Below are 25,031 nucleotides of genomic sequence, written 5' to 3' on the forward strand. Positions count from 1 at the left end.
CAGAAACCAGCCTCACCAGAAAGACCTTTGTCTCCAAGCCTTCCAGAAACATCCTTGGCAACCATTCCCAGAGCAGTGAAGTTGGAATTTCCAAGGTTTAGCGGTGAAAACCCCTTTGGTTGGGTCTATAAGGCTCATCAATTTTTCCAATTGTACGGCACTCCCCCTAATCAAAAGATTCTTCTAGCTTCTTATCATGTGGAGGAGAAGGCCCTGATTTGGTTTCAAGAAGCAAAAAAGGCTAGTCAGTTTACCAGTTAGGAGGCCTTTATGAGATCCTTACATGTGAGGTTTGGTACATCAGCATATGATGATCCAATGGAGACCCTGACCAGGCTTAGAAAAGTAGGTAATGTGGCTGTGTATAAGGGATAGTTTGAAGCTTTATCAAATAGAATCAAGGAATTATCAGAGAAGCACAAAATGAGCAGTTTTTGAGTCGTTTAAAGGATGAGATCAGGTTATCACTCAGAATGCTTAACCCCCAAAACCTGAATGCAACATTTGGATTAGCAAAAATTCAAGAAGAATATCTAATGGCTATTAGGTGAAACATCAAATCTTGGGGTGATGGGCCTAAAGCTTCAATCCTTAGTCCTCCACCACTAATCAAGAACGACCTTAAGAGTGCAAAGATGGCAATCTAGAAGATTTCCCATTTTCAAATGGAAGAAAGGAGGAAGAAGGGATTATGTTATTACTATGATGACAAGTGGCTTATAGGGCATAAGTGTAAGACTCCAGGATTTTTCTATATGGATGGTTTACAAGAAATGGACTATCAAGGTGTGCAAGATCTTCAATTGGAGGAATTAACTGATGAACAAGCTTCTCAGTTGGAATTGCAGCATGAGGTGGATAGAATTTAGACCCCTTAAAAACACAATTGGATTAACCTAGGTAATTAACCAAGTTGTTACTTAGTCCAAATTCCAAATCTAGGTTATCACAACCAAACAATCATATCATACAAAGCAGCAGAAAGATAAATAAGATAATGATATGATCACCCAGGAAACCAAACTGGTAAAAACCTGGGGAGGATTTAACCTATCTATTCTCAAGGTAAACCTGAATCCACTATGAAAGAATGGAAGTTTTTCAACAGGACTTAGACCACTAACATCCTATTGCTACCCACCAGTAGAAAGTTACTGACACGACCACGTGCAAGCTCCAAAACCACGGACTCCTTCTTTCTTGGATTCTCCAGCAAGTACAAGCACACCCACTTGTGTTTCTTTAAGTTCTTATGGCAGCAACTGAATGATCATCAAGCTCTTGAAGAAATCTCCTTCTTGATAATCCTAAGCTTGTGTAAAGGAAAGCTCCTCACAGATCTCACAAGAGATTTACACAAACAGCACTATGATCAACAAAGTCTTAGAGAGCTTTTGGGTACAAAATCATAGATACAAAAAGAGGCACACTCTTTTCTCTCTAAAAAACCTATAAAAACGTTTTAGGGTTTCCCTTATATATAGGAGTGTTTTACTTGAACCCTAATACGTTTAAGTAGAGTTTGGGCTGAACTGGAATTCTACAGAAAAATAAATCTGCACGTGGTTCGATCGATCGAGCCTTGTAGAGTTAGTCCAATAAATTCTGCAATCACTCGATTCCAATTTTACAAATAAACATACTTTGAGCAATCCTAAACCTAGACTCTATGTTTTGATCATGGTTTGCCAACATAATACAAATTGAAGTTCTAATACATTAGTTCCTAAAATCTTAGAACCTAACATCTTCTCCTGTTTTGTTGGTTAAAAAGGCAGATGAGAGTTGGGGTATGTGCATTGATTATAAATCTTTAAACAAGGCCACTGTAGAGGATAAGTATCATATTCCTATGGTTGATGAATTGTTAGATGAATTGTGTGGTGTTGCCATTTTCTCTAAGTTGGATCTTAGATCAGGATATCATCAAATTACGATGAAGGAGAGTGACATTTATAAAACTGCATTTAGGACTCATGAGGGGCATTATGAGTTTCTTGTTATGCCTTTTGGTTTGACCAATGCCCCTTCAACATTCCAATCATTGATGAATCATATCTTTAGTCTTATTTGGGGAAGTTTGTCCTAGTCTTCTTTAATGACAACTTGGTGTTCAGTAAGTCTTTGGAAGATCATTTTGTTCACTTAAGGGTGGTCTTATCTGTTCTACTTTCCAACCAGTTGTATGCCAAGAAATTTAAGTGTCTTTGGTTATGGAGAGGTGGAGTATTTAAGCCATCTTATCTCTGCTCAAGGGGTCAGAACTAATCTAAAGAAAACTGAGGCAATGCAGCAGTGGCCTATTCCTAGGACAATTTAGGCTTTAAGGGGTTTCTAGGACTGACAGGGTACTATAGGAAGTTTATTCAGAATTATGGTGTTATTGCAGCTCTATTGACTGCTTTGTTGAAAAAGGATGCTTTTCATTGTAGAATTATGGTTTTATTGTAGCTCTCAAACAGGCTGTTTCCAATCCACCGGTCCTTGCTCTTCCTAATTTTTCTAAGACCTTTGCAGTGGAGTGTGATGCTTCAGGACTTGCAGTGGAGCTATTTTGATGTAGGATCAAAGGCCTTTGGCTTTCCACAGCCAAGCCCTTAAAGAAGGAGTTTGCATTTATCCACTTATGAAAAAGAATTCCTGGCATTAATCACTGCAGTGAAGCAATGGAGACCATATGGTTGGCAAACCTTTTATCATTAAAACAAACCAGCAAAGCTTGAAAAGATTTTGGAGCAGAGAGTAGGCACTCCTACTCAGCAAAAATGGATTACCAAGCTTTGGGGTACTCTTTTTTGGTTGAATATAAGAAAGTAAGGAAAACAAGGCTGCAGATGCACTCTCTAGAAGATTGGAGGGCCTTGATGATTTGTCTGATGACTTGTTTGTGGTAGAAAATTAGAATGCTCAGCTGTACCTTATTTCTTTTCCTTGTCCTACTTGGTTGGATGTTTTGAAGGATGATTATAGGATTGATTCAGCGTACCAACAGCTGCTCTCTAACTTGACAACTGCTACCCCCCGTCTAATACTCACTTTTCTCTTCAAAATGGCCTATTGCTTTATAAAGATAAAGTGTTTCTGAGTTCCAACTCACCATTGAAACCTTTGGTCCTTCAACATGCTCATAATAGTCCATTGGGAGGTCACTCAGGGTACTTGAAGACTGTACATCATGTACAACGGGATTTTTTTTGGTATGGTATGAAGAAAGACATTAAGGAGCATATCAGAACTTGTGAGACTTGTTAAAGAATCAAAGTGGATACCATTAAACCTACTAGTTTATAGCAGCCACTCCATATTCCTGCCAAACCATGGTTGGATTTTAGTATGGATTTCATTACTGGTCTCCCAAAATCTCAAAGTTATGATGTCATCTTGGTTGTGGTTGATAGGCTTACTAAATTTGTACACTTCATGCCCTTGTCACATCCTTAGAGCATCTCCAATTGTGTAGGCAAAAGCATAAAATTCTCTATAATAGAGAATGGGACCATAGAAACACTCTCCAATGGGTTCTCTATACCCGGAAAATTTTTTGGCTCATGAACAGTAGCTCATCAAGTCTGATGGGCTACTATTCATTCTTCAAAAGTTTTTTTTCTATTATAATAATCAGGTAGTGAATAAGAAAATGTTGGAAGATGTGTAGTTGTTAAAAAAAGAATAAATAATGAATGAAAAAATAATATTTAAATAAGATAGAGAATAGGATAGAGAATCTGTTGGAAAGTGTATTTGAAAAAGTGGGTAGATAAAAGGTAAAAGTCACTGTTCATTTTCCAAACAGTACAAAAATTTGATGAATTTGCTGGAGATGCTCTTATACTGCTGCCAAGGTAGCTCAAGCTTTCATGATTGGTGTATTTAAGTTGCATGGATTACCTAGGTCCATTATGAGTGATGGGGATGCTGCCTTCACCTCTATGTTTTAGAAGGAGTTGTTCAAGCTCCAAGGTACTGAGTTGGCTATGTCCTTAGCCTATCACCCTCAGTATGATGGGCAAACTAAGGTAGTGAATTGAAGTTTGGAGCAGTATTTGATGGCTTTTGTAGGTGACAGGCCTCATACTTGGGCTTTATGGTTGTATATGGCTGAATTTTGGTTCAACACCAACTATCATACCTCTACTAAAATGTCCCCTTTTGAGGCTCTTTATGGTTTTCCCTCTCCTCGAGTCCTGGATTATGTGTCTGGTCTTACTAAAGTTGTTGCAATAGATGTTGTGCTTCATGATAGGACTATTCTTTTGGACCTTCTCAAACAGAATTTGGTTTCAACTTAAGCTAGGATGAAAACTCAAGTTGATCAACATAGGTCTAATAAGTCTTTCCAAATTGGTGAATGGGTCTTTCTTAGGCTTCAACCATATAGGCAGCTGTCCCTTAATTCTAAAGGGTTTCACAAGTTGTCTCCAATGTATTTTGGCCCCTTCCCGATTTTGCAGAGAATTGGTCAAGTGGCTTACAAGCTGGCCTTACGCCCTGGTTGTTTGATTCACCTAGTGTTCCATGTCTTGCCTTAAGCCTAAATTTGGTGCTCACATTACTCCCATTCCCACTCTTCCAACTATGGTTTCTGAGGGCTTTCTCAATCCTGAGCCTATTGTCATTCTGCAGCACAGGTTTAAGCAACTCAGAAGTAGAACAATCGCTGAGGTGTTGGTCTAGTGGCATGGTCAATCCCCAGAGTGTGCTACTTGGGAATCTCTGGACAAGCTTCAACTTCAGTTTCCTCACCTTGTGGGCAAGGTGCTTTGAGGGGAGGGTGTTATTGCAACTTCACTTCTCTCCTCTTACTTCATTCTACCCTTTTAGCTGCTGCAACTTCTTCTTTTCATTCTACCTTATGGACAAGGTTTTTAAAGGGGGATGGAATGATAGGAATGATTTAAGTATTGCTATGTGTTGATGCTTATTTTGGGAAGCCCAGTAGAAGGAAGAAGCCCAACAACACCAGCAGAAATGAGTTAGTAATTGGATAGAAAAACCATTAAGCCTAAGCGGCAAGAATAATGGATCATAAAGCCATAAAATAAACAAATGGATCTTGAGGAAGTAAACGGGCCTAAGGGAGCCCAGAAAGAAAAAAAGTAGCAAACCCATGGGCAATATGTGACGTTGAAAAGGGAGAATGGGCCACAACAAGCCCAAAGTAATACAAATGAAGAAAGTAAAGGGTTGATGGCAAGCGTATAAGCCCCAAGGATGAAGAATAAGGTAATCGGGTCAGGGAAGCTCAAAGAAGTTAGTAAAAACCCATGGAAACACAGAATTAGAAAGGGCTGAGGATGCCCAAGGAAAGTAAATGAGCCAAAGATGCCCAAAAGGATATAAATGGGACACAGGAGTCCACAAGTAATGTAATAAAAGGCCCAATAACCATACTGAGTCATTGAGAGAAGAATAAGCAACAGGCCCAAAGGAGCCTAGCAGGCTTGGGTCAAATGACATCACAGCAGGAATGGCAGAGTAGTGTAGCAGGAAATGGTAGTAAGACTGCAGAAATGAGCAAAATAGTGGGTTGAAGAAGGAAAAGCCCATAATCAAATAAAGCCCAACCCTTAAGGGGAGCAAGCCATAAAAGAATGGGAAATCATAAAACAGCTCACGCCATAAGAAGTCAAGGATGGACGACAAACTGTGCAGACGAGCCTCCAGACCATGGCGAACGCATGAGCAGCAGGCAGATTTTGGATATACATAAAAGTGAAGCACGCGCAAGACCCAAACATCACCTGCTTGTACCCAGCCAATATAGGACATGGTGAGATCATGGATCAGAGGTAAGAGGGCATGGTCTGGCGGTGGGAAGAGGAGAAAACCTATTCTGGGGTTCCTGCTCAGGCTCTTTTGGGGGAAATGTTTTGCTGGGATGACATACCACCCAAAGGAAGTAAGGATAAGTTGGAACCACTAGGTGCATGCCATGAGGGATAGAAAGAGAGAGAGCACCCACACCGTAGCAGATAAGAGTGCCACGACAAACAAACAAACAAAATAGTCTTCTTCGTCTGGTGGCATAGACAGCACAGGTAAGCAGTGATGGCTGGGCGACTGACAAATCAGTAAGTGGTCGGTAAGGACACCCAGACCAGATAAAGGTAGTTAAAAGCTAAAATAGTAAAATCTGGTTACGCAAGCATTATATAAAGGACCCTTACTGTGCACAACCATCAGAATCAGGGTAATAGGAATCTCTAGGAGAAAATCACCACACGGAAACAAACGCTGAGAAAAGAAGAGAAAAAGATAGAAAAAAAGGAAAGAAAATAGAGAGATAGAATGGCAGGCATGCACCAATAGGTTGATCCCCTCTCTCCCTAAAAATCTTGTTCTCTGCCAAAAGTAAAAGGATTCTTTTAGGCACAAGCCATTTAGGTCCGCTTCCCTCAAAGTGATTAATTTCCACTGCAAGATTTTCCCTGGGAGATTATTCGCATTGAGGAAAAACGGTTTCCCTTCTTGGTCTTGGTCTTGTGACATAACTTGGCATAATAGATTGACATTTTTCTTTCTTTTGTTAACTCATGCCTTACCTATTTATCTCCACCATTTTCTTTACAAGGCTTTTCTTATCATTGTGATTATCATTTTAGTTGGGGATTATTTATTCACTTTGTCTAAAGGCGAAAGTACTTTCTCTTATTATTATTATTATTATTATCATGTTTGCTTGCCATGACTCATCCGAAGTAGCTCCGCCTGCTATAGGCATATGAACGAAGTTCTTGGTAAACGAGGCATAGTTTGCGTACAAGCCAGACCAAAGTAAGTTGTAGTTGGACTAGTCTTAACTCCCCTACTCAGAATACTTAGGTCCAGTACAGCAAGAGGCAGCCCAGCCCAGCCCAACATTGCAAAAAAGGCCCACCTCACTATGATTGGAGAGGAGTGGACTAGGAGCTGTTGTGATCAGGAGTTGTTGTTGCTGTGATTAGGAGTTGCTATGGCTGTGATCAGGTGTTGCTATGCTGTTGTGTTGCTGTTGTGTTGTAAGCTAGATGGTAGGAGGGCATGAGTTGGGAAGTTAGTTGTTATAATTGTGGATTGTGCAGTTAGTTATAGTTGTGTCAAGTGATTGAATGGGTAGTTAGTTAGTTAGAGGTAGTTATAGTCTTGTATCATTGTAACTATAGCATGGTCATACTGTTATAAAGGAGTAATCTGTTAAGGAGTAGGAATTAATGAAGATTGATGTACAATTCACTATCTCTCTCTCTCTCTCTCTCTGTTCCATTCATTCTCTAAGAAGGCTTAGTTCTCTTGAAGAACTACCAGAATTGCTTTCCTCTTCATTAGGATAGGAACAAGCAAATTCCTATAATTGGAATTTATCAAACAAGCATGAGGACAAAAAAATACCACATGCATGCACCAGGCTTGATGATCAACTAGGGAAAGTTTCAATAGATTTGGAGCTTGAGGCTAGAGTCTAGAGAGTTATTGCTATAAAAAGACCTACCGATGAATGACCATCCCATTCCCATAGGCCTTTCAACCTTGTGAAATATGCACTGATTGTAGATTGCTCTTAAGAGAGTGTTGAAATGGCCTTTTGGATTTGAAAGATCCTTGGCCTATGGCTTTAAGCAAACCTTTCTTTAAGATCAAGCCCCAGATCTCTAGTTGTGTTTATGTAAATTACACTAGCAGCTATCTCCTCGGGGAGTGAATTCAAGATCCTCGAGAGGACGATTGTGTTGCACATAGTACGGACATTGAGCAGAAGTGATGGCCATGAATGGAAAAGAAAATGAGGCTCAAAAGAGCTCTGAAAACCATAACAAAAGTCGAATAAAGGAATTGAGGAAAAAATGGTAGAATTTGATCAAATAATTGTACAAGAGGATCTCTGTTTATATACATTGAAAACAAAGGTAGAAAAATGAAAACTATTCTAACAAACTCAAAATCTACCGCTATATATACAGTGTTAACAACTTTCAATTAGTAATTAACTTACTGCAAACCAATAACATTAAGACAAATTTACATTAATGAAACATGGTCAACTCGCGTGATTACTCAAAACAACTATCATAAACATGTAGCATTTTTTTCTTGATACTATGAATCAACCTTGTAACGGCGACTTGCACTTTCTGGCATATAAGTAGAGATGCACGACATGTCGTCTAGCATGCATCAAGCTGAAAAAACAAAACTATATGTTGTTTATGTCTTCTCAATTCCAGTTTTAACTCAATTCTTTTGACTTTTGGCATCCGATAATGCTTGAAAGAACATTATGATAAACGATGCAAATTGTTGATTAATATTACTGTAGGTATGAGTCTTTAACGGATGCATTAAGACATTTATTACTAAATTGTTTTAAAAAAGTTTTAATACCACTTATGGAAAATATAAAAATGTGTATAAAACAATGTGTTACTTTTTCTTTTTTCATCAAAGGTTTTGAAAAACACTTCTTAAACCAATGCTCTTAAGATATATAATTATCAATTTTCTATTCTCATGTAAGTCAATAATCAATAATATTGACTTATTAATAAAAAGTAATCAATGCAGGACATTAAAAATTCAAATTTATGGTATCTCTAAAAAAAGAAAGAGAAAAAGGCAAAACTTTCAGGATCTGGTCAAGCTCACAATCAGTAACTTGAACACTTAAATCATTATTGCTTAAGACAAGAAGACATTATGTTTACTATTACCACAAGAAATAATAATCTGAAATTATAGTGTACAATTTGAACTTGTATTTTTATTTATTTTTTTGTCGTGAACTTGTCCTGAATTTAATTACATAGTAGTCGTATATAGCACGTTAAACGCAACCCTTCAGATACGACTTTACATTGTTAACTTTGACCAAAAAAAAAAAAAAAAAAAGACTTTACATTGTTACCCAATTAATATTAAATTAAACACAGCAAAAAATTAATAATAAAAATGAAACCCAAAAAATTTGGTAAAAGAGTTTATCCATCAATTATTATTAGTATATATTTACTTTAAAGCTGACATGGCCATGTGGTTGTAAAATCAGACGGTCAGAATTGCGTGAGGTAAGACATGTAGTACAATTTTTAAGGAAAAAAAAAAAGAATGAATAGATTAATAAGAAGTGCTTTTTGTGCCAACAACAACATAAACAGAGAGAGAGAGGCATATGTATGTACTATGTATGTTTCCAAGTTCCCATAAAATAACAAATGTGAAACTCCTATTTGGACGAACAATAACAAAGAAGTTGTCTGTCTCCTCCAACGACAATTTCTCTCACACTCTCTCACTCTATCCAAATTTCCTTAACCCCATCAATCTCTATTACTTAGTTTTTCTGTATTTTTTTTTGTTTTTTGTTTTATATATGTGTTATTGATCTCCAATTCATTATCTTGTTGTTATTTCAATCTTTGATTGTGGGTTTGAGAGCTTCGAAAAGAGAAAAAAGATAGTAAATTTACAATCAATCTGATAGATTATGATCTGGGTCATTGATGATTTGAGAGTTGGAAAGCTGTGATCGATTCTGTGAATGAAGAAGGATGGGATTGGAATCGGTTGGGGTTTTGAACGTTGAATTGAAAAAAAAGCTCGAGCCCCAATTGAACAATTGGGTTTTCGGGTCGGTCCGATCGGTGATCGGGTAATTGAATCGGGATTTTTATTTTGTGTGTGCTTTCATTGTTGTGTTGTGTGTGAAAAAAAGGGGTGTGGTAGAATCGATGTGGAAGGTATTGGGTGAGGTAAATTTGAAGGTGGGAGTTTGATTTTAGGGCTTCTGAATTTGGGTCATGGATGAGGTGAGCCCTAGCAATGAGAGTAAGGATTTGGGTGGCGGAAGTGGTGGTGCCGATGACTTATCGGCGGCGGCGATGGCGGCTGCAGCCGGGTTGAGTTGGCGGCCGAGGCAGCTGGCGTTTAGTCCTTATGGTACTGTGAACAAGGTCCAAGCTTTGCGTGTTGTTGTGCGGAGACCTGTAAGTGTTATGGCTTTTTTTTTTTTTTAGTTTTTTTGTGTGTTATGCTGCTGTTGTTGCAAGTTATTTTAGCTTCAATTTTTAAGTTTGCAATTTGCATGTTGAAACTTAAGTTTTGGGAATTGAGTATGCTGGTGTTGAAATATGGGGGGAAAATTGGAGTTTTTATGTGGTTATAATTTGGTACCTTTAATTTAAATGATTTAAATAATTTCTCCCAGAAAAAGGACAAATATTTCAAAAACTCTGAAAAGGGCTTAGTAACAAAGGCCACTTCGCTTGGCATGATTCCCTCAACGTGTACAGATGTTTAAGAAAGGATCTTTCAATCCAGCCCTTCCTATCTCAAGCGTTTCTCATTAAATTGAAGTATTCTTGAAAGACGAAAGAAGTATACGGAAGGTTTGAGATGGTAGTCAGCTTGGGTTTAGAGCAACTGTATTGACTAAAGGGGGAAGAGTAAATTCTTATAGTTGGTGCAAGTTCATGCAATGTCTTGGAAAGGATGCAAATAATCCTGAAGTGACCTGTTGCTAGCTTATATCCTTTGTAACATCAATCAATTGAAGATTTTACTATCCAAGCTTATCAGTAAAATCATCAATTGCCAATCACTTCCAATCCAACTTTGAATTTTAATTATCTTCTGCCCCTGTTCCATCAATGATGTCTACAGAAAAGCTAAACTAAAGAAAAGTATATCCACACCAATTATTTCTCATAAAAATTGCACCTTATATGGATCCTTACAAAAGAATGCCTTTCAAGAATTGCTAAACTAATTAAAAGTATATTTCTCCCTTCAAAAATTTCATTAAACAAGTCTATTTGTACCCTCCATTCTATAATGAAATTGTTTGTTACTTGAAGTCCCATGTGGTAGCAGAATATCTTCCTTGGTAAGTTGTATGGCAATTTCAAGGAACCTCCCTAACTTCAATAGAAATGTGTTCACTAGGAATATATGAAATACCATTCCTTTTCCCTCTTTCCGCAAGAAGTCCCTTTGAACCAAACCTTTAGATATGAGGCTGGTGAAGGTAGGCATGAAATATTGGAATTAAAACGCAATTGGTACAGTCTTTACCCAGGATGGTGGAAGTGATAATACTTGATTTTTCTGTTGTTTCTTCTTTTTAGATTTTATTGCCCTTAGATCTTTGAAATCTGCTGTTGGTAATTGGTACCTGTGCTTCTTTTTATATATCCAGTTAATTTGGTTGCATCTCCTTGTTGTTGTTACTAAGTTTATATATTTGCCAATGAGCTATGATTCAAATGGAGGGTGAGGTTGTGGATTTAAAACCCATTGGATGCATGTGTAACTTATTCGTAATAATAAAAAATAAAATAAAAATAAAAAAATTCTCTGGCTACTAGTGCTTATGGTTTTTTTGGATAGGGGGAGATGGAAGGAGAAGAGGAAAGGGGAAGAGGTGGTGGGAATGTATTGTGTATCTGTCCACCCTCGTTTATTTCACTTCTTCCCTTCTTCTTTCCTCTTCCCCCATCTCCTTTTTTGCAAACATTGGGATAGGTGGCAGGAATCCTCATGGAATGCCTTTTTTTTGGGTAACTGGTTAAGGGTCTAGAGAAGTTGCATGAAAAGGAACTATTAGGCTTTATATACTCTTTGGAAACCATATTACCCTCTGGAAATTTTCAAATTTGAAGTCCTTTCGTGGTCATAAGACACGGTTTTCAAATTAAATTGCATTAAAAAAGATAACAACATGTAGTGGGAGATGTTTACTATTCAACTTTCTGGCCAATTTCAGTTGTTATAGAGTTTATGGACAGTTTGTCTCTTGGTTAATTTTTTTCTTTCTTTTCTCTCCTTTTGAGTGTTCGTGGTATACTCCCTGTGTACTTGGGCCTCAACCTTCTTTTCGTACAGGAAAAAAAACGGTTTTGGTGTCTAATTCTAAGGTCCTAGTGGCCTCATCTTCCATTAACGCTATTTCTTGGTGCACATAATATGACAGTCCATTTTACTATGTAGATCTAAAGGGCTTTGATAAAAACTTGTCCCAATTGTTTGGCATTAAGGGCCACCGGCCACAATCTACTTACTCATAACCATCTCTTGCTTGAAGTGACTATCAACCTCAATATATTTAGTCCTATCTTAAAATATATGGCTGTCTGATTATCATTCAAACATCTTAGATTCTTAGTATGCTTACTACTGAAAAATCCTATTTTCAATTGATATAGGGTGGATTTTTCAGTCTTAAGGTGGATAAATTAAGCAGTTGCTATTTCTATAGCTGGCATATTTCAATTGATATAGCATCATAATGACGTTTATATAGTTAGAAGATTACCTAGATCTGAATATACAAAGCAGATATTATGATGACATGTAGCTTTCACTTGTGCAGTTGGTGGCAAGACTAACAAAGGACATCGTTGAAACATACCAATTATGCAATCCACAGGTCAAGTATTCAGAGGAACTAAATCTGAAGAGATACTTAACTAGCCCATCCATTGGAGTCCTAAATGATGGCTACAATAATCTGAACTCAGATCTTATTTAGATTCTTAGTATGCTTCCTACTGAAAAATCCTATTTTCAATTGATATAGGGTGGATTTTTCAGTCTTAAGGTGGATAAATTAAGCAGTTGCTATTTCTATAGCTGGCATATTTCAATTGATATAGCATCATAATGACGTTTATATAGTTAGAAGATTACCTAGATCTGAATATACAAAGCAGATATTATGATGACATGTAGCTTTCACTTGTGCAGTTGGTGGCAAGACTAACAAAGGACATCGTTGAAACATACCAATTATGCAATCCACAGGTCAAGTATTCAGAGGAACTAAATCTGAAGAGATACTTAACTAGCCCATCCATTGGAGTCCTAAATGATGGCTACAATAATCTGAACTCAGATCTTATTTTGACTGCAAACTATGTCTTAATCAATTCAGAACAGCGAAGGTTTGTTATTCTTACCTTTTTGTTTAATAAAAAAATTCAATCCACTTTATTTCAACTATTCTTTTGAAATATTCTTCTCCTTTTTCCATATTTCTTCGAAGGGCATTTGAGTTTTTTGTTTGCTTGAAGGCATTGGTGATTGTTTTATTGCATCTCAGTATAGGTGTTCAACTGTGCTAATGCCAGCTTATGTTAGTTTCAATCTAGCAAGATATATCTCAACTTTAATTATAAGCAGGACGAATCACCCTGGGAGTACATACTGTTGCTATAAATATCGTCTTCTCATTTCTGGTTTGTAAACATTCAATGTGTAAACTTTTGCTCCAATGTACTTTTGCTCATACTTAATGGAGTGAAGTTTTTCTAATATTTGGGATTCAGTGGGTGATGCTGAGGACCGTTGTGTCTCATCTTTTTGCATGGAGGAATTTTTTGGGGAAACATTATTCCAATGTTTGGAACATGGTACCAGCTTGTTTGATGTGGTTCATTTGGAGGGAGTGAAATATCAGCACATTTGGAGACACTGAGAGACCTGTTGATCTTTTGAAGTCTTTGCTAGGTTCACTATCGTGAACACAATGTACTTTTTTCGATAAAGCTATTATTACCTATCAAAAAAAAAAGTGTAAACTTGCTGACGTAGTTTTTTTTTTTTTTTTTTTTTTGGCCTTTAACCAATGACATGAGATAGATGCAATCAAAGCATTCTGGCTTATGTCCAAGCGAAAGTATCCAACACACCCCCCCGCCCCCCCCCCAACAAAAAAAAAAACCCAAAAAAAAAAATTGTTGGGAGTTCCATCCTCTCTGAGGAAACGAACTATGGGAGTAAAACATTGATGCTGGAAGCGCTTTATTTATAGTTCTGTTATATCATTTGAGAAAGACATGAATCTGGATTGAAATTGTACCTGATGAGATTATCTGATGTGCCCTTTCAGCATGAATGATCTCCATCTCTAAGGCTGAATTCAAGTTCCTATGGTTAATGTTAAACCCAGAAGTTAGAAATGCTATTGTTTGCATCATCATCATCAGTGCTTGAGTTGGCATAGTTTCTAAAGACACCATTGTGAAGTTGTTAATGATGTTGTGAAATATAAATTTGTTCTGGCATCTTATTACTTGTAGTAGACTCGTAAATTCCTCAAGTTTTTGTGTATGTGTGCCACTCCTCTGCTAACGTCTCTGCCTAATGAGGGACCGCACTTGAGTTGCTGGAAACAAACAGATACGATTGATTATAGATTAATGGAAGAAGATTATATGGTGTACATAGAATATATATGTTGTCATGCATTTGTCAAAAATCCAATTTTGGCCTGTTATCTATTTGGTTTTTCATCCCAGAATTAATCATTTAATTGGATTCCTTTTCTCTTTTGTAGATACATTGTAAAGGATGTTCTTGGCCATGGAACATTTGGGCAGGTTGCTAAATGCTGGTTTGCAGAAGCTAACAGTTTTGTTGCTGTGAAGATCATAAAAAATCAGCCTGCTTCCTATCAACAGGCATGGGTTGAACTAACCATATTGACAATGGTAAATATTTTTTCCATTAGTTTTATGTTTCCCATGTGTAGTGACATTAGAGTATTGAAAATTGTGTATTAATTTCAAAAGAAAAGTAGCAGTGAAATTTCTGGTTCAATGTTTGTCTTTTGCAGCTGAATAAGTATGATCCTGAGGATAAGCATCACATTGTTCATATCTATGATTACTTTGTATATCAGCGTCATTTGTGCATCTGCTTTGAACTGCTTGACACAAATCTGTAAGTTACAGTGACTACAGCTTTTATCACCATTCAAAATTTTATTGTTTTAGTCTTGATGGGTCACAGTTTTCATATTCTATGTTTTTTCAGGTATGAGCTTATCAAAATAAATCATTTTAGGGGATTATCATTGAGCATTGTCCAAATGTACTCTAAACAGGTAAAGCAGTTCTTGCTTGGGATTGGATCTAGTCCTGTAATGGATCTTCTTTGGATTATTTTATAAGTTTCTTCATCAATCTTACATCCCCCTCCCCCCCCACCCCCCCCCCCCCCCCTTCCCCCTATTTTTCTCTAATAGATTTTGCGTGGACTGGCTCTGTTAAAAGATGCTGTGATAATTCATTGTGATCTGAAGCGAGAAAACATTCTATTGTGCACTAGGTATGTTACCTTTGATTATAGTTTAAATTCTTCAAATTAGGTAGTTGATACTTCTTTTATAAAAAAATATTATATTTATGTTAAATTTTTTTTGTGCATATTAAACACCAACAGTGTGAAGCCAGCAGAGATTAAAAATATTGACTTTGGATCAGCATGCATGGAGGATCGCACTGTTTACTCCTACATTCAGGTTCACAGTATGCTTACTCCCAGCCTTTTGCCTCATTATTAACTTTTGCCTCATTATTAACATGCGGAGGATGAACTTATAATTTCATGCCTTTAATTTATTCTACAGAGTCGTTACTACAGATCTCCTGAAGTTCTTCTTGGGTATCAGTATCCTTTTCAGTGAAGTTACTGCTATATGTCACATATTGTGGCACTTTATAGAACCGCCCCTATATATGAGATATATTGCGGCGAACCATTAGACCACCACAATAGATATAGTCTTTTGCAGCATAAAAAAATAATAAAAAAATAAATCTCTCTCTCTCTCTCTCTCTCTCACAAAATCTCTTGTCATTCTCAAAACTCAGCGATCAATCTTCCCACCACTGCCACACATCCTCACTCTCAAAACCCAGCTTGGGTCTCTCTCTATTAGCACTCACTACCACCGCTTGCCGATTGAAGCCCCCCAAAACAGCCATTGAGGCTTGGACGAAGCCAAATGCTTGACTTTTGCCACACCAAAACCAAGCAATCAACAAATCCACCCCACGACCCACCACCAAACCCAACTGACCACCATTTCCACAACCACCAACCACCACCACCATGGAGGGATGAGGCAGAAAAAGAGACCCATCAAGAGAGACCCACTAAAAAGAGAGACATTGATTTAAGCGAAAGAGAGAGTGAAGCACTGATCTTTGAGAGAGAGACAACGATCTGAGCAAGAGAGAGAGACCCACCAGTTTGAGAGAGAGATAAACTAGTATGAGAGAGGAATATGAGACATTTGCGTCTGATTTTGAGCAAAATTGAGAGATAGAGAGAGCGGATCAATGAGCAATGATTGAAGAGCAAAGATGGCAATGCGAGGTCATGGAGTTAGAGAGAGATCTGATAGTTTTGGATGAGAGAGAGAGAGAGAGAGAGAGAGAGAGAGAGAGAGAGGATTGAGAATGTCTTAAAAGAGTTGGAGAACCAGTTTGAGAAGGAGGTTTTGGGCTGAAGTTTTTCTTTTGAGTGTGTGATTGTGTGAGAAAATGCTTAATAAAATTTTATTTTGATTAGTTGTTATTGATTTAAGAATATGAGTTATATTTTGGGAAGAACACAAAGAACATAAACATGTTCTTCCAAAAAATTAATAATAATGAAAGGAATAAAAAATTAATTTAATTATCTTTTTTTTTTAAAAAAAAAAAATTAGAAATTCAAAAAAATAATAATTTTTATGTAATTTATTGTTTATTTAAATGCTGATGTGGAATTTTTAATATGCTAAATACTTTTTTTAATGGCCATATTAGCGTTTAGTGTGTAAACAATGTACTCCATTTACCATGTAAGCAATTTCCGTTAGTGAGATGACAGTAAGAACCAAAATAGAACACATTTTTCATTTTAGGGACTAAAAGCGGTAAAATAGAAAAGTAGAGACCAAAATTGAAATGACTCCAAAATGTAGAAACCAAAAGTATATTTACGCCTTTTTTAATCCTTCCTACACAAGATTTCCCACGCCTTACTATTTTTTTCACTCTTTCACCCCAAATTTTTTTTCCCTTCCCGCACAAAACTTCCCCAAATTTTTTTTTCCCACTTACATCTTTCATTTCCCACACAAATGTTTCATTTCTCACACAAAACCCTCTCCTTCTCTCTCTCTCTCTCTCTCGCACACACTTGGCGCTGTCGATCACTCACACACACACCCGCCAAGCAGAGCCCAACCCAGTGCGACAACGCCTCCAACAAAGCTCGCAATCTCACCTCCATCTCTGTCCTTCCTCCTCACACCAGGTTATAACTTTCCTTCACAAACTCGCTCTGTTTTGTTTCCGTGAATATGCAGGAAAATGTTAAGCATCAAAATTTTGAAATGTTGAAACTAATGAACATTTTCTTCATATTCTGTATCAATTTTGATTGTTTTCTTTAATACATGGTATAGTTTGCAAATTAATTAGGGCTATTTTAGTCTGCTTCTGTTTTGGGTTTGAATTTTCATCATTCAGACTGTGATTATGTTGGAGTGTTGTGTTCATAGATCTTTTGCTATTTTTGGATGTCAGATAGTTATGTGTGTTAAAGCTTGATTTTTAGGAACTGGTTTTTTTTTTTGGAAAAATATTTGTTTTTGTGAAATTAGTTGTAATGATGTATTTTTCGGTGATACCCATTTCAGATCGTGGTCAGTTTAGTGATTTTGGGACAAAAGCAATTGTGGGTTTGGGAGACTAATTTAGAAGCTATACCAAACTTATATGTGTAAATTACATTTCACTCTCTTTCTTTTTTTTCTCTCTAAATTCATTTGCTACCTTGTTGTCCATATTCTGTCTTTTTTTGGGAAATTTAAGTTGTTCTTGCCAACTCCTGACTGCTTAACTTAGATGAGTTGGAGATCTTTGAGAGAGAGAGGAATGCAAACTCTCTGATGATCAGGCCTTCGTAGGTAAGCAGAACCTTTTTATAAATATATATCCAATTAAGCTGAGCAGAATGAGTATCTCATAATGAATGAGCAATGTGGCCTTTTGTATTGTTCTGTGTTGTTTTTGAGGGAACCTTATACTGTAATTATTGGTATATTCCAATTAAGTTAACATGCCATATCATCTATCTGGTATATTTCTATGACTAAAAATCAGCCTCACTGTTATTTTAAAGAACCCTTCGTAGAGGTCCTGATGAAATTTTTTGTTGGTGGGCCTTGCCCCAAGAAAGGTTTAGTTGGCATATATAAAAGAGTTCTTGGGACAGTACCAGCACAAATAATGCCCCTATGCGATGTTTGTTGTACTCTTAATCAAAATATAAATTCAAATATTATTAATGATATCTGGATAGAGGTCCAATTTACTTGGCTTTATTTTTGTTCCTTTTTTTAATATGCTTTTTTGCTCATTTGCAGATGTGTAGTAGTGGCTTATACTTAAGATCCGATATTTCTTCAAGTTAGGATGAATCCCCACCGAAGGAAGAATTTGACGACAAGTGCTGTTAGTCTGGACCACTCATAAGTATTTGCGTCATATTATCAGATAATTAATCACCAAAGTGTGTGGCCAATTAATATGCCAAAATTATAGCGTACTTTTATATTCAGTATCAGTTTGACAATAGGCCCTGCTTTTATAATGGAGCTTAAGCTGTTATATCATATATATATGTCTAAAAAAGATGACCAAATCATATTTTGCTAACATGGTTTTTGATTTTAAACGAGAAGCATGAAGTGAATTCAGTTAACTATTGCCTTGTAGCAAACTGTATTTAAAAAAAAAAAAAAAAAATTTGGACAAGTCCTTTTGTATTGCTGAATAGATGCACTGCTACTATCATTTATCAAATGATATGTTTCTGGTCATATATATCTTGGTCCTCTTGGAAGTATCCCTGTTGGCAAACTTAAAATATCCTGACATACATGTCATCAACTATATATTGTATGTGCATTTAAGTTCTTGGTCAAAATTGATTTATATAAGAGCATTAATACTTTAGTTGTTGCCAATGAATTTTAGCTTAAGTGGCACCTCCTCCCTTTATAAGTTTCAAGTGGAGGGTAAGGATGTGGGTTTAAGACTCTTCGGATGTATGTGTAACTTACCAATTAAAAAATAATAATACTTTTAGTTGTTTAAATATGCTTGGGAGCCTGTATGACTACTAAAGTTTGTCACTATACTTCTCAGCCTTTTCATAATGCAGGTTTAGAGACCTTACAAGTTATTTCAGTTTATTTTTCTTTTCTGAGTTTGATAATGCAGTAGATTTAGTTTCATGTAATTAATTCATCTCTGGTAATTAGAGGTTGTTGAATTGTTGGAGCACTGGAGTTTTTCTGTTCACACCTTTCTTTATACTTCTAAATGTGTTTGTGCTCATGTTTGTGAATGAAAAGATGGGCTTTCAACAGCTTCTTGTTTTTTCTGAATTGGTTTGCAAAGGACCCAACAAAAAGGCCAAAAAGTGTAGTTGATGTTGGATGTGGGATAGGAGGTAGCTCTAGATACATAGCAAGTAAATTTGGGGCCAAATGCCAAGGTATCACCTTAGTCCCATCCAGGCCCAAAGAGCCAATGCTCTTGCTGCTGCTCAAGGACTATCAGACAAGGTAAATGCAAACTCTTTTCGTTTTTCAGACATTCAGCTTGTCATTCATATATTGGTAAAGATGATTGCCAAATACATACTCATAAGGTTTGGAATATTATTCTTTGTCTCTTGATAAGTTTCTGAATGGTCAGTCCCTTGCTTTGTCAAGAGTCTTACCGATGGCTTAAGATATAAATCAATGCTTATAGCGGGCCTTAGGAGGTCTGTGATTTTTAAGAAACATGGGGTTAGGTTTTGGATGCGAGTCAAAGTTATAATTTATATAACTAAAAGTTTTTGAGCTAATTTTTAATTAAAACCTGTAATCTGACTTGCTGGAAGAAATGTTGGTGGAGATGCTCCGGTTTTTCTTTTTTTTTTTTCTGCTGAAAGACCTTTGGGACAAACCTACTTGTTTGGTCACTTGGTAAATTTTAGATTAACAAGGCAATTTGATTACTCCCCGTAACAAGGACATAACAATGTAAAATTAGCAGGCTTCCTTTCAAGTCACAGATGCTTTGGAAAAACTTAGGCAATTCAAACATATGGAGGAGAGAATGGCTAGCATGTTTCAAAAATGCAACAGCATTCGTCAGTCTTCACAGTGTAGTCAAGTATTACATTTCAATGTTCTATAAATGTATTTAATATTTGCATTTTTTTTTTTTTGGTTATGCATATTATTGTGTTTTTCAACATGGTTATTATATGAACTTATTAACTAATCATAATTTGTATTTAGGGTGTTCCTCAGGACCAACTATCTCCAACTCTCCAAAGATCATCAGGTGTATCCCATCAAGAAACAAACTAATCAGATTAATCTTGGTGTTCGAGGATTTTTTGTCGTACAAAAAACTACATTTAAACAACAACATTTTTTGCAAGTGTTGAAGGATATTTTCTAACACTTTGGAACTTTGATTATGGTATTAAGACTACATCTTTTTGTCAATCTAATGATGATGGTATTGTAGACACTTATGTATATTGATAATGTATTTCTCTATTTGATCCTATGTTCTTATTGTGTTAGTTTGGAAACATTTATGGTGTTTTAGTTTCATTTATGGTATTGTGTTAGTAAAGCCAAAACTATTACAGTTTCTTTGCAAATAGGTTATCAATATTACAGGTTCTTTGTAAACAGGTTATAAGCAAAGGGTGGTTTAAAAACCTTTGTGAAAAGAAAAACTACACTAAAAGTGTACTTGAAACGTTTTAAATGAAACCTTATAGCGATGCTTATTGCCTGGTGCTATATGTGTACACCTATAGTAGCATTTATAAACTACTGCTAAAGGTTGATTTACCCAATTCCTAACCTTATATGGCGGCAGTGAAAAGCCCACCGCAATAAACAAAATCCGTGGCTAGAAGGTCCATGTACAGTGGCAATTTTTATTACAGCCGCAATGGGTCTATTGCAGCGGCACATTAGCTGTGGCGTTTTGAAGTGCTGCAATAGTAACCGCAGGTAAAGGTCAGACATGCCTTTAGCAGCGTTTTTGGAGCGCCGCACTAAACTTTGTTTCTTGTAATGAGGCTTGATAATCAGCTGGGGTTTGGTTGATGATCCCAACTTCACGTTTTGGTGTTTAGGAGGAATTTGAGTGAAGTTTTAGTAGATTTTGGAGATTAAGGCTAGAGTCTAGAGAGTTATTGCAATGAAAGACATGGTCACCTACCGATGAATGATCATCACATAGGCCTTTAAACCTTGTGAAATATGCACTGATTGAAGATTGATCCCAAGAGACTGTTGAAATGGCCTTTTGGATTTGAAAGATCCTTGGTCTATTGCTTTGATCATACCTTTCTTTAAGATCAAGCCACATATCTCTGGTTGTGTTTATGTAAATTACATGGCAGTTTATTTCGTTGGAGCTTGAATATATTCAAGATTCTCGAGAGGGCGATTGTGTTGCGACATTGAGCAGAAGTGATTATTCATCATACGGCCGAGAAATTGTGTCATTGATGAAACCTACTTTATTTTTTGGATGTGAGAGCCATGGCCATGGACCTATAGACCACATGTGGTAGTTTTCTCCTGTAAGTAACTGGATTACTAGAAGTGCACCTGGAATACCTCTATATATGGAGCCAATAGTAGTAACTCAATGGATTCTCAATGAACAACAATAGAAAATTTAGAGGTTAAAAGGAAGGTGGTGGCCATGAATGGGAAAGAAAATGAAGGCTCAAAAGAGCTCTGAAAACCATAACAAAAGTTGAATAAAGGAATAGAGGAAAAATTGGTAGTATTCGATCAACTACTTGTACAAGAAGATCTCTGTTTATATACATTAAAAACAAAGGTAGGAAAACGAAAACTATTCTAACAAACTCAAAATCTACCGCTACGCAGTGTTTACGACTTTCAATTAGTAACTAACTCTACGACTAAACAATAACATTAAGACAAATTTGCATTAATGAAACATGGGAAACTCGCATGATTACTTAAAACATCTATCATAAACATGTAATAGATATTGCTCTAAATAATCATATTTTTTTCAGTACTGATGGGGATTAATATGTGATGCGAGAATAAAATGTATAATCTTATTTCTATGTTTTTTTGAAGAATATGATACTTCCAATGATTCTGGAAATTCATTTTTATGCTCGATATTGTTTTGGGTGAACGCAAAAATGTAATTGATATTTAAGTAAAATTCAATGGCTTGAACTCATACAACTTGAAATCTATTATTAACTATGGGTGGTGTTTGGGTACAAATCTCCTCTCAAGGTATGACAATAGGATAGGAAAGGAGAAGAGGCTACAATTTGTTGAGGGGGGGGGGGGGGGGGTGGGGGCGTTGGTCATTTTTTAGGTTTTAAGGGAATTTCGGTCCTTTCTAAGGTTTTGGAGGTCATTTCGATCATTTTTTAGATACTAAGGGTAAGGGTGTGTAGTGAACCCACCAAAACCGACCAGACTCAACCCAACCCACTAAGTTGGGTCAATTTTTAGGAGATGGTGAGTTGGGTTGGGTCATAATTTTTTTTTTTTTTTTAATAGTGAATCAGGTTAGGTTTGGGTCATGAGATTTACAAACCCGCCTAACCCGATCCAACCCACCTATATATAATATATTTTTAAATTTTAAAAATATATATTATATAATTTTGATATTTATTTTTTTTCCCCTCTTCCTAAATAAAAAACCTAAACCCTAAGTTTTTCTTATATAGTTTGTGTTTGTTTTGTGTTATACTCATGATTATTTGGTTATAAATTTACTCTTATTTGTAGTGGTGTTGTTCTAATGCTCAATTTAATAATAATAAAAATTGTCAAACCGACCCAACCCGATCCACGTGGGTTCGGTTGGGTTAGGTTGAATCCTTATGATGGGTTGGGTTGGGTTGGATTTTTTTTTTTAACTCACCATGGTGGGTTCGGTTGAAAAAACTTCTCAACCCGACCCATGCACACCCCTAACTAAGGGTATCTCGGTCTTTATTAAGTTTCTAAGGGTATTTTTAGATATTCTCTAAGTATAGGGGCTAATACAGTCATTTTCTTTTCTAAGGGTATTTTGGTCATATTTTGGGTTTCTTGGTTATTTTAGTCATTTTATTAGGTTTTATGGTAATTTCGGTCATTTTTTAAGTTTCAAGGTTATTTGGTCTTTTTCTTTTAAGGGTATTTTGGTCATTTCTTAGGTTTCATGGTTATTTCAGTTGTTTTTTTGGGTAATTTTGGTAACTTTTTTTAGTTTTAGGGTTATTCTGTCATTTTTTAGGTTCTAAATGTATTTTGGTCATTTTTTAGGTTTTAGGGGTATTATGGTAATTGGTGAAAGAAATAAGGGAACCACCAAATGTGACAAAAATACAATCACATGTAATGTTATTGTTACGCAATGTAAGAATGGTACCATCAAATGTGATGTTTTGGTAGGTATAGTAGGTTGCCTACTAGTAGGTACCGTATCACCAAAAAAAGGGGGGGGGGGGATACGATAAAATTGAAACACATAGCTACCATGCGTGGGTTCATCTCCCAAATTACCCAATTCCAAAGTGCCAAGCATTAATAGATGGGTTGGCTTTCATTGGATGCCACATGCAGGTTTTTCATTAGATTTTTTGGAAGAATAAGTTCTTCCCAAAGAACATTCATATGTTCTCTCTCTCTCTCTCTCTCTCTCTCTCTCTCTCTCATAAAAGCTGATTTTTGTTAATGAAATTTTACTTTTCTAGGTTTGTTTTTTGGTGGTTGGTTCGAGTTTATGGATTTGTGGTATTTTTTGTGGTTCTTCGATCTTTCTCTTTTCCTTAACTGATTGAGAGCTTGAGAATGAGACTTCAACTAGATCGAATCTCAAGCTCGGGCTCACTTCAACAATGGAGCTTTATGGACTAGTGAAGGCGGCCAACCACGCTGAAATCGAAGAAATCGATGCATCCACTCGAAGACTCGGCTTCTCAGGTTCAAAATCTTAGATCTTCAATCATGGTTTTAGTTTTATATTGGTTTGGGTTCTCAGTTTTATATGGGTTTGTTTGTATTGGGAAGTTGCAAGGATCAGTTAGGTTTGAAGGGATTTTTCTCTAATGGTCTTTGTTTGTTTCAAACATTTCTAGTTCTAAAATTTATGGGTTTGTTTTCTAGGTTTGATATTTGTGGGTTTGCTCTAGATCGGCTGTTGGGTTTATGTTTGCGTTCTTGCTAGATATCAGTTTGTGTTTGGTTTAAGTTGATTTTGTGTTGGTTTCTTGAAAAAATGAGAAAATTTGGGTTTGAGTTGTGATTTTGTATAACTGGGTTTTGTGGTTTGAGAAAATCTAAGAAGATCTGCTACTGGGTTTGTGTTTGTGTTCTTGCTGGAGATTGGTTTGTGTTTGTGTTTGGTTGACAAGAAAGGGCAAGAAAATGAGAGAAAATCTGGGCATGTGTTCTTATGTTCAAAATCTGGGTTTGTGTTCTGTTCTTGTTGAAGATGAACACAGATCTAAATTGATGTATTTTTTGGATTTTAATTTTTTTTTAATTTGTTAAAATTGATAAATTAAAAAAAAAATTAATTGGTTGTCGATGTGGCATTTTTAATATAATTTTAATGGCCACATAAGTGTTCTGAGTGCCAACAGTGCACTCCATTAGCCATGTAGGATATTTCTATTAAGGAACTGAAGGTAGGGACATGGTGTTTTTCAAAATAGGGATTAAATGTCATAAAAAAAAAAAGTTGGAACCAAAATGGGAATCGGGTCAAAATGTAGGGACGAAAAATGCATTTCCACCATTAAAGTTCTAATCAAACATAAAATAACCAACACATAAATTTGATTTTAAGTGAGTTTTTCTTTACCGGTAAAGGTTAAGGTTACTAGATGTTCTATATTTCTATTGTTAAATTCCTCTTAGTAGCGTTAAAAAAAGAGTAAATACAACTGTTAAATATATTAGCAACATAATATGTTATACCACGTTGTATATGTTAGAGTGGATGCGGAAGAGAAAGCATAGAATAGGAACACCAAGAAACGAAGGTTACGTGGTTCAGCCTTGTCGGCCTATGTCCACAAAAGAATCCCTTAAGGGCTACATCTTTATTATATAAGAGTGTAGTACAATAACTTGCATTATAATGAACCATGACATGAGTATATATAGACGACTAAATTCTAGACTACTAGTACAAGTA

The 25,031-nt window shown here is 36.3% G+C and overlaps 1 protein-coding gene across 2 annotated transcripts; it reads left to right on the forward strand.

Moving 5' to 3' along the window:
• The first annotated feature begins 9,105 nt into the window (after positions 1-9,105).
• On the forward strand, positions 9,106-18,554 carry LOC115962271 (dual specificity protein kinase YAK1 homolog). Of its 2 annotated transcripts, XM_031081178.1 has the most exons (11): positions 9,106-9,956; positions 12,341-12,397; positions 12,715-12,911; positions 14,306-14,459; positions 14,585-14,691; positions 14,785-14,854; positions 14,996-15,078; positions 15,193-15,271; positions 15,380-15,420; positions 17,652-17,713; positions 18,173-18,554. In XM_031081178.1, the coding sequence occupies exons 1-10, from the start codon at positions 9,771-9,773 to the stop codon at positions 17,653-17,655; spliced, it is 978 nt and encodes a 325-aa protein (XP_030937038.1). In that variant the 5' UTR covers positions 9,106-9,770; the 3' UTR covers positions 17,656-17,713; positions 18,173-18,554. The 2 variants fall into 2 exon arrangements, with proteins under 2 accessions (XP_030937038.1, XP_030937037.1); XM_031081177.1 differs by lacking the exons at positions 17,652-17,713; positions 18,173-18,554 and having other exon boundaries at positions 15,380-16,309.
• The last annotated feature ends 6,477 nt before the right edge of the window (positions 18,555-25,031 follow it).

This window comes from Quercus lobata, chromosome 9 (assembly GCF_001633185.2).
Source record: "Quercus lobata isolate SW786 chromosome 9, ValleyOak3.0 Primary Assembly, whole genome shotgun sequence".
NCBI classification, from domain to species: domain Eukaryota; kingdom Viridiplantae; phylum Streptophyta; class Magnoliopsida; order Fagales; family Fagaceae; genus Quercus; species Quercus lobata.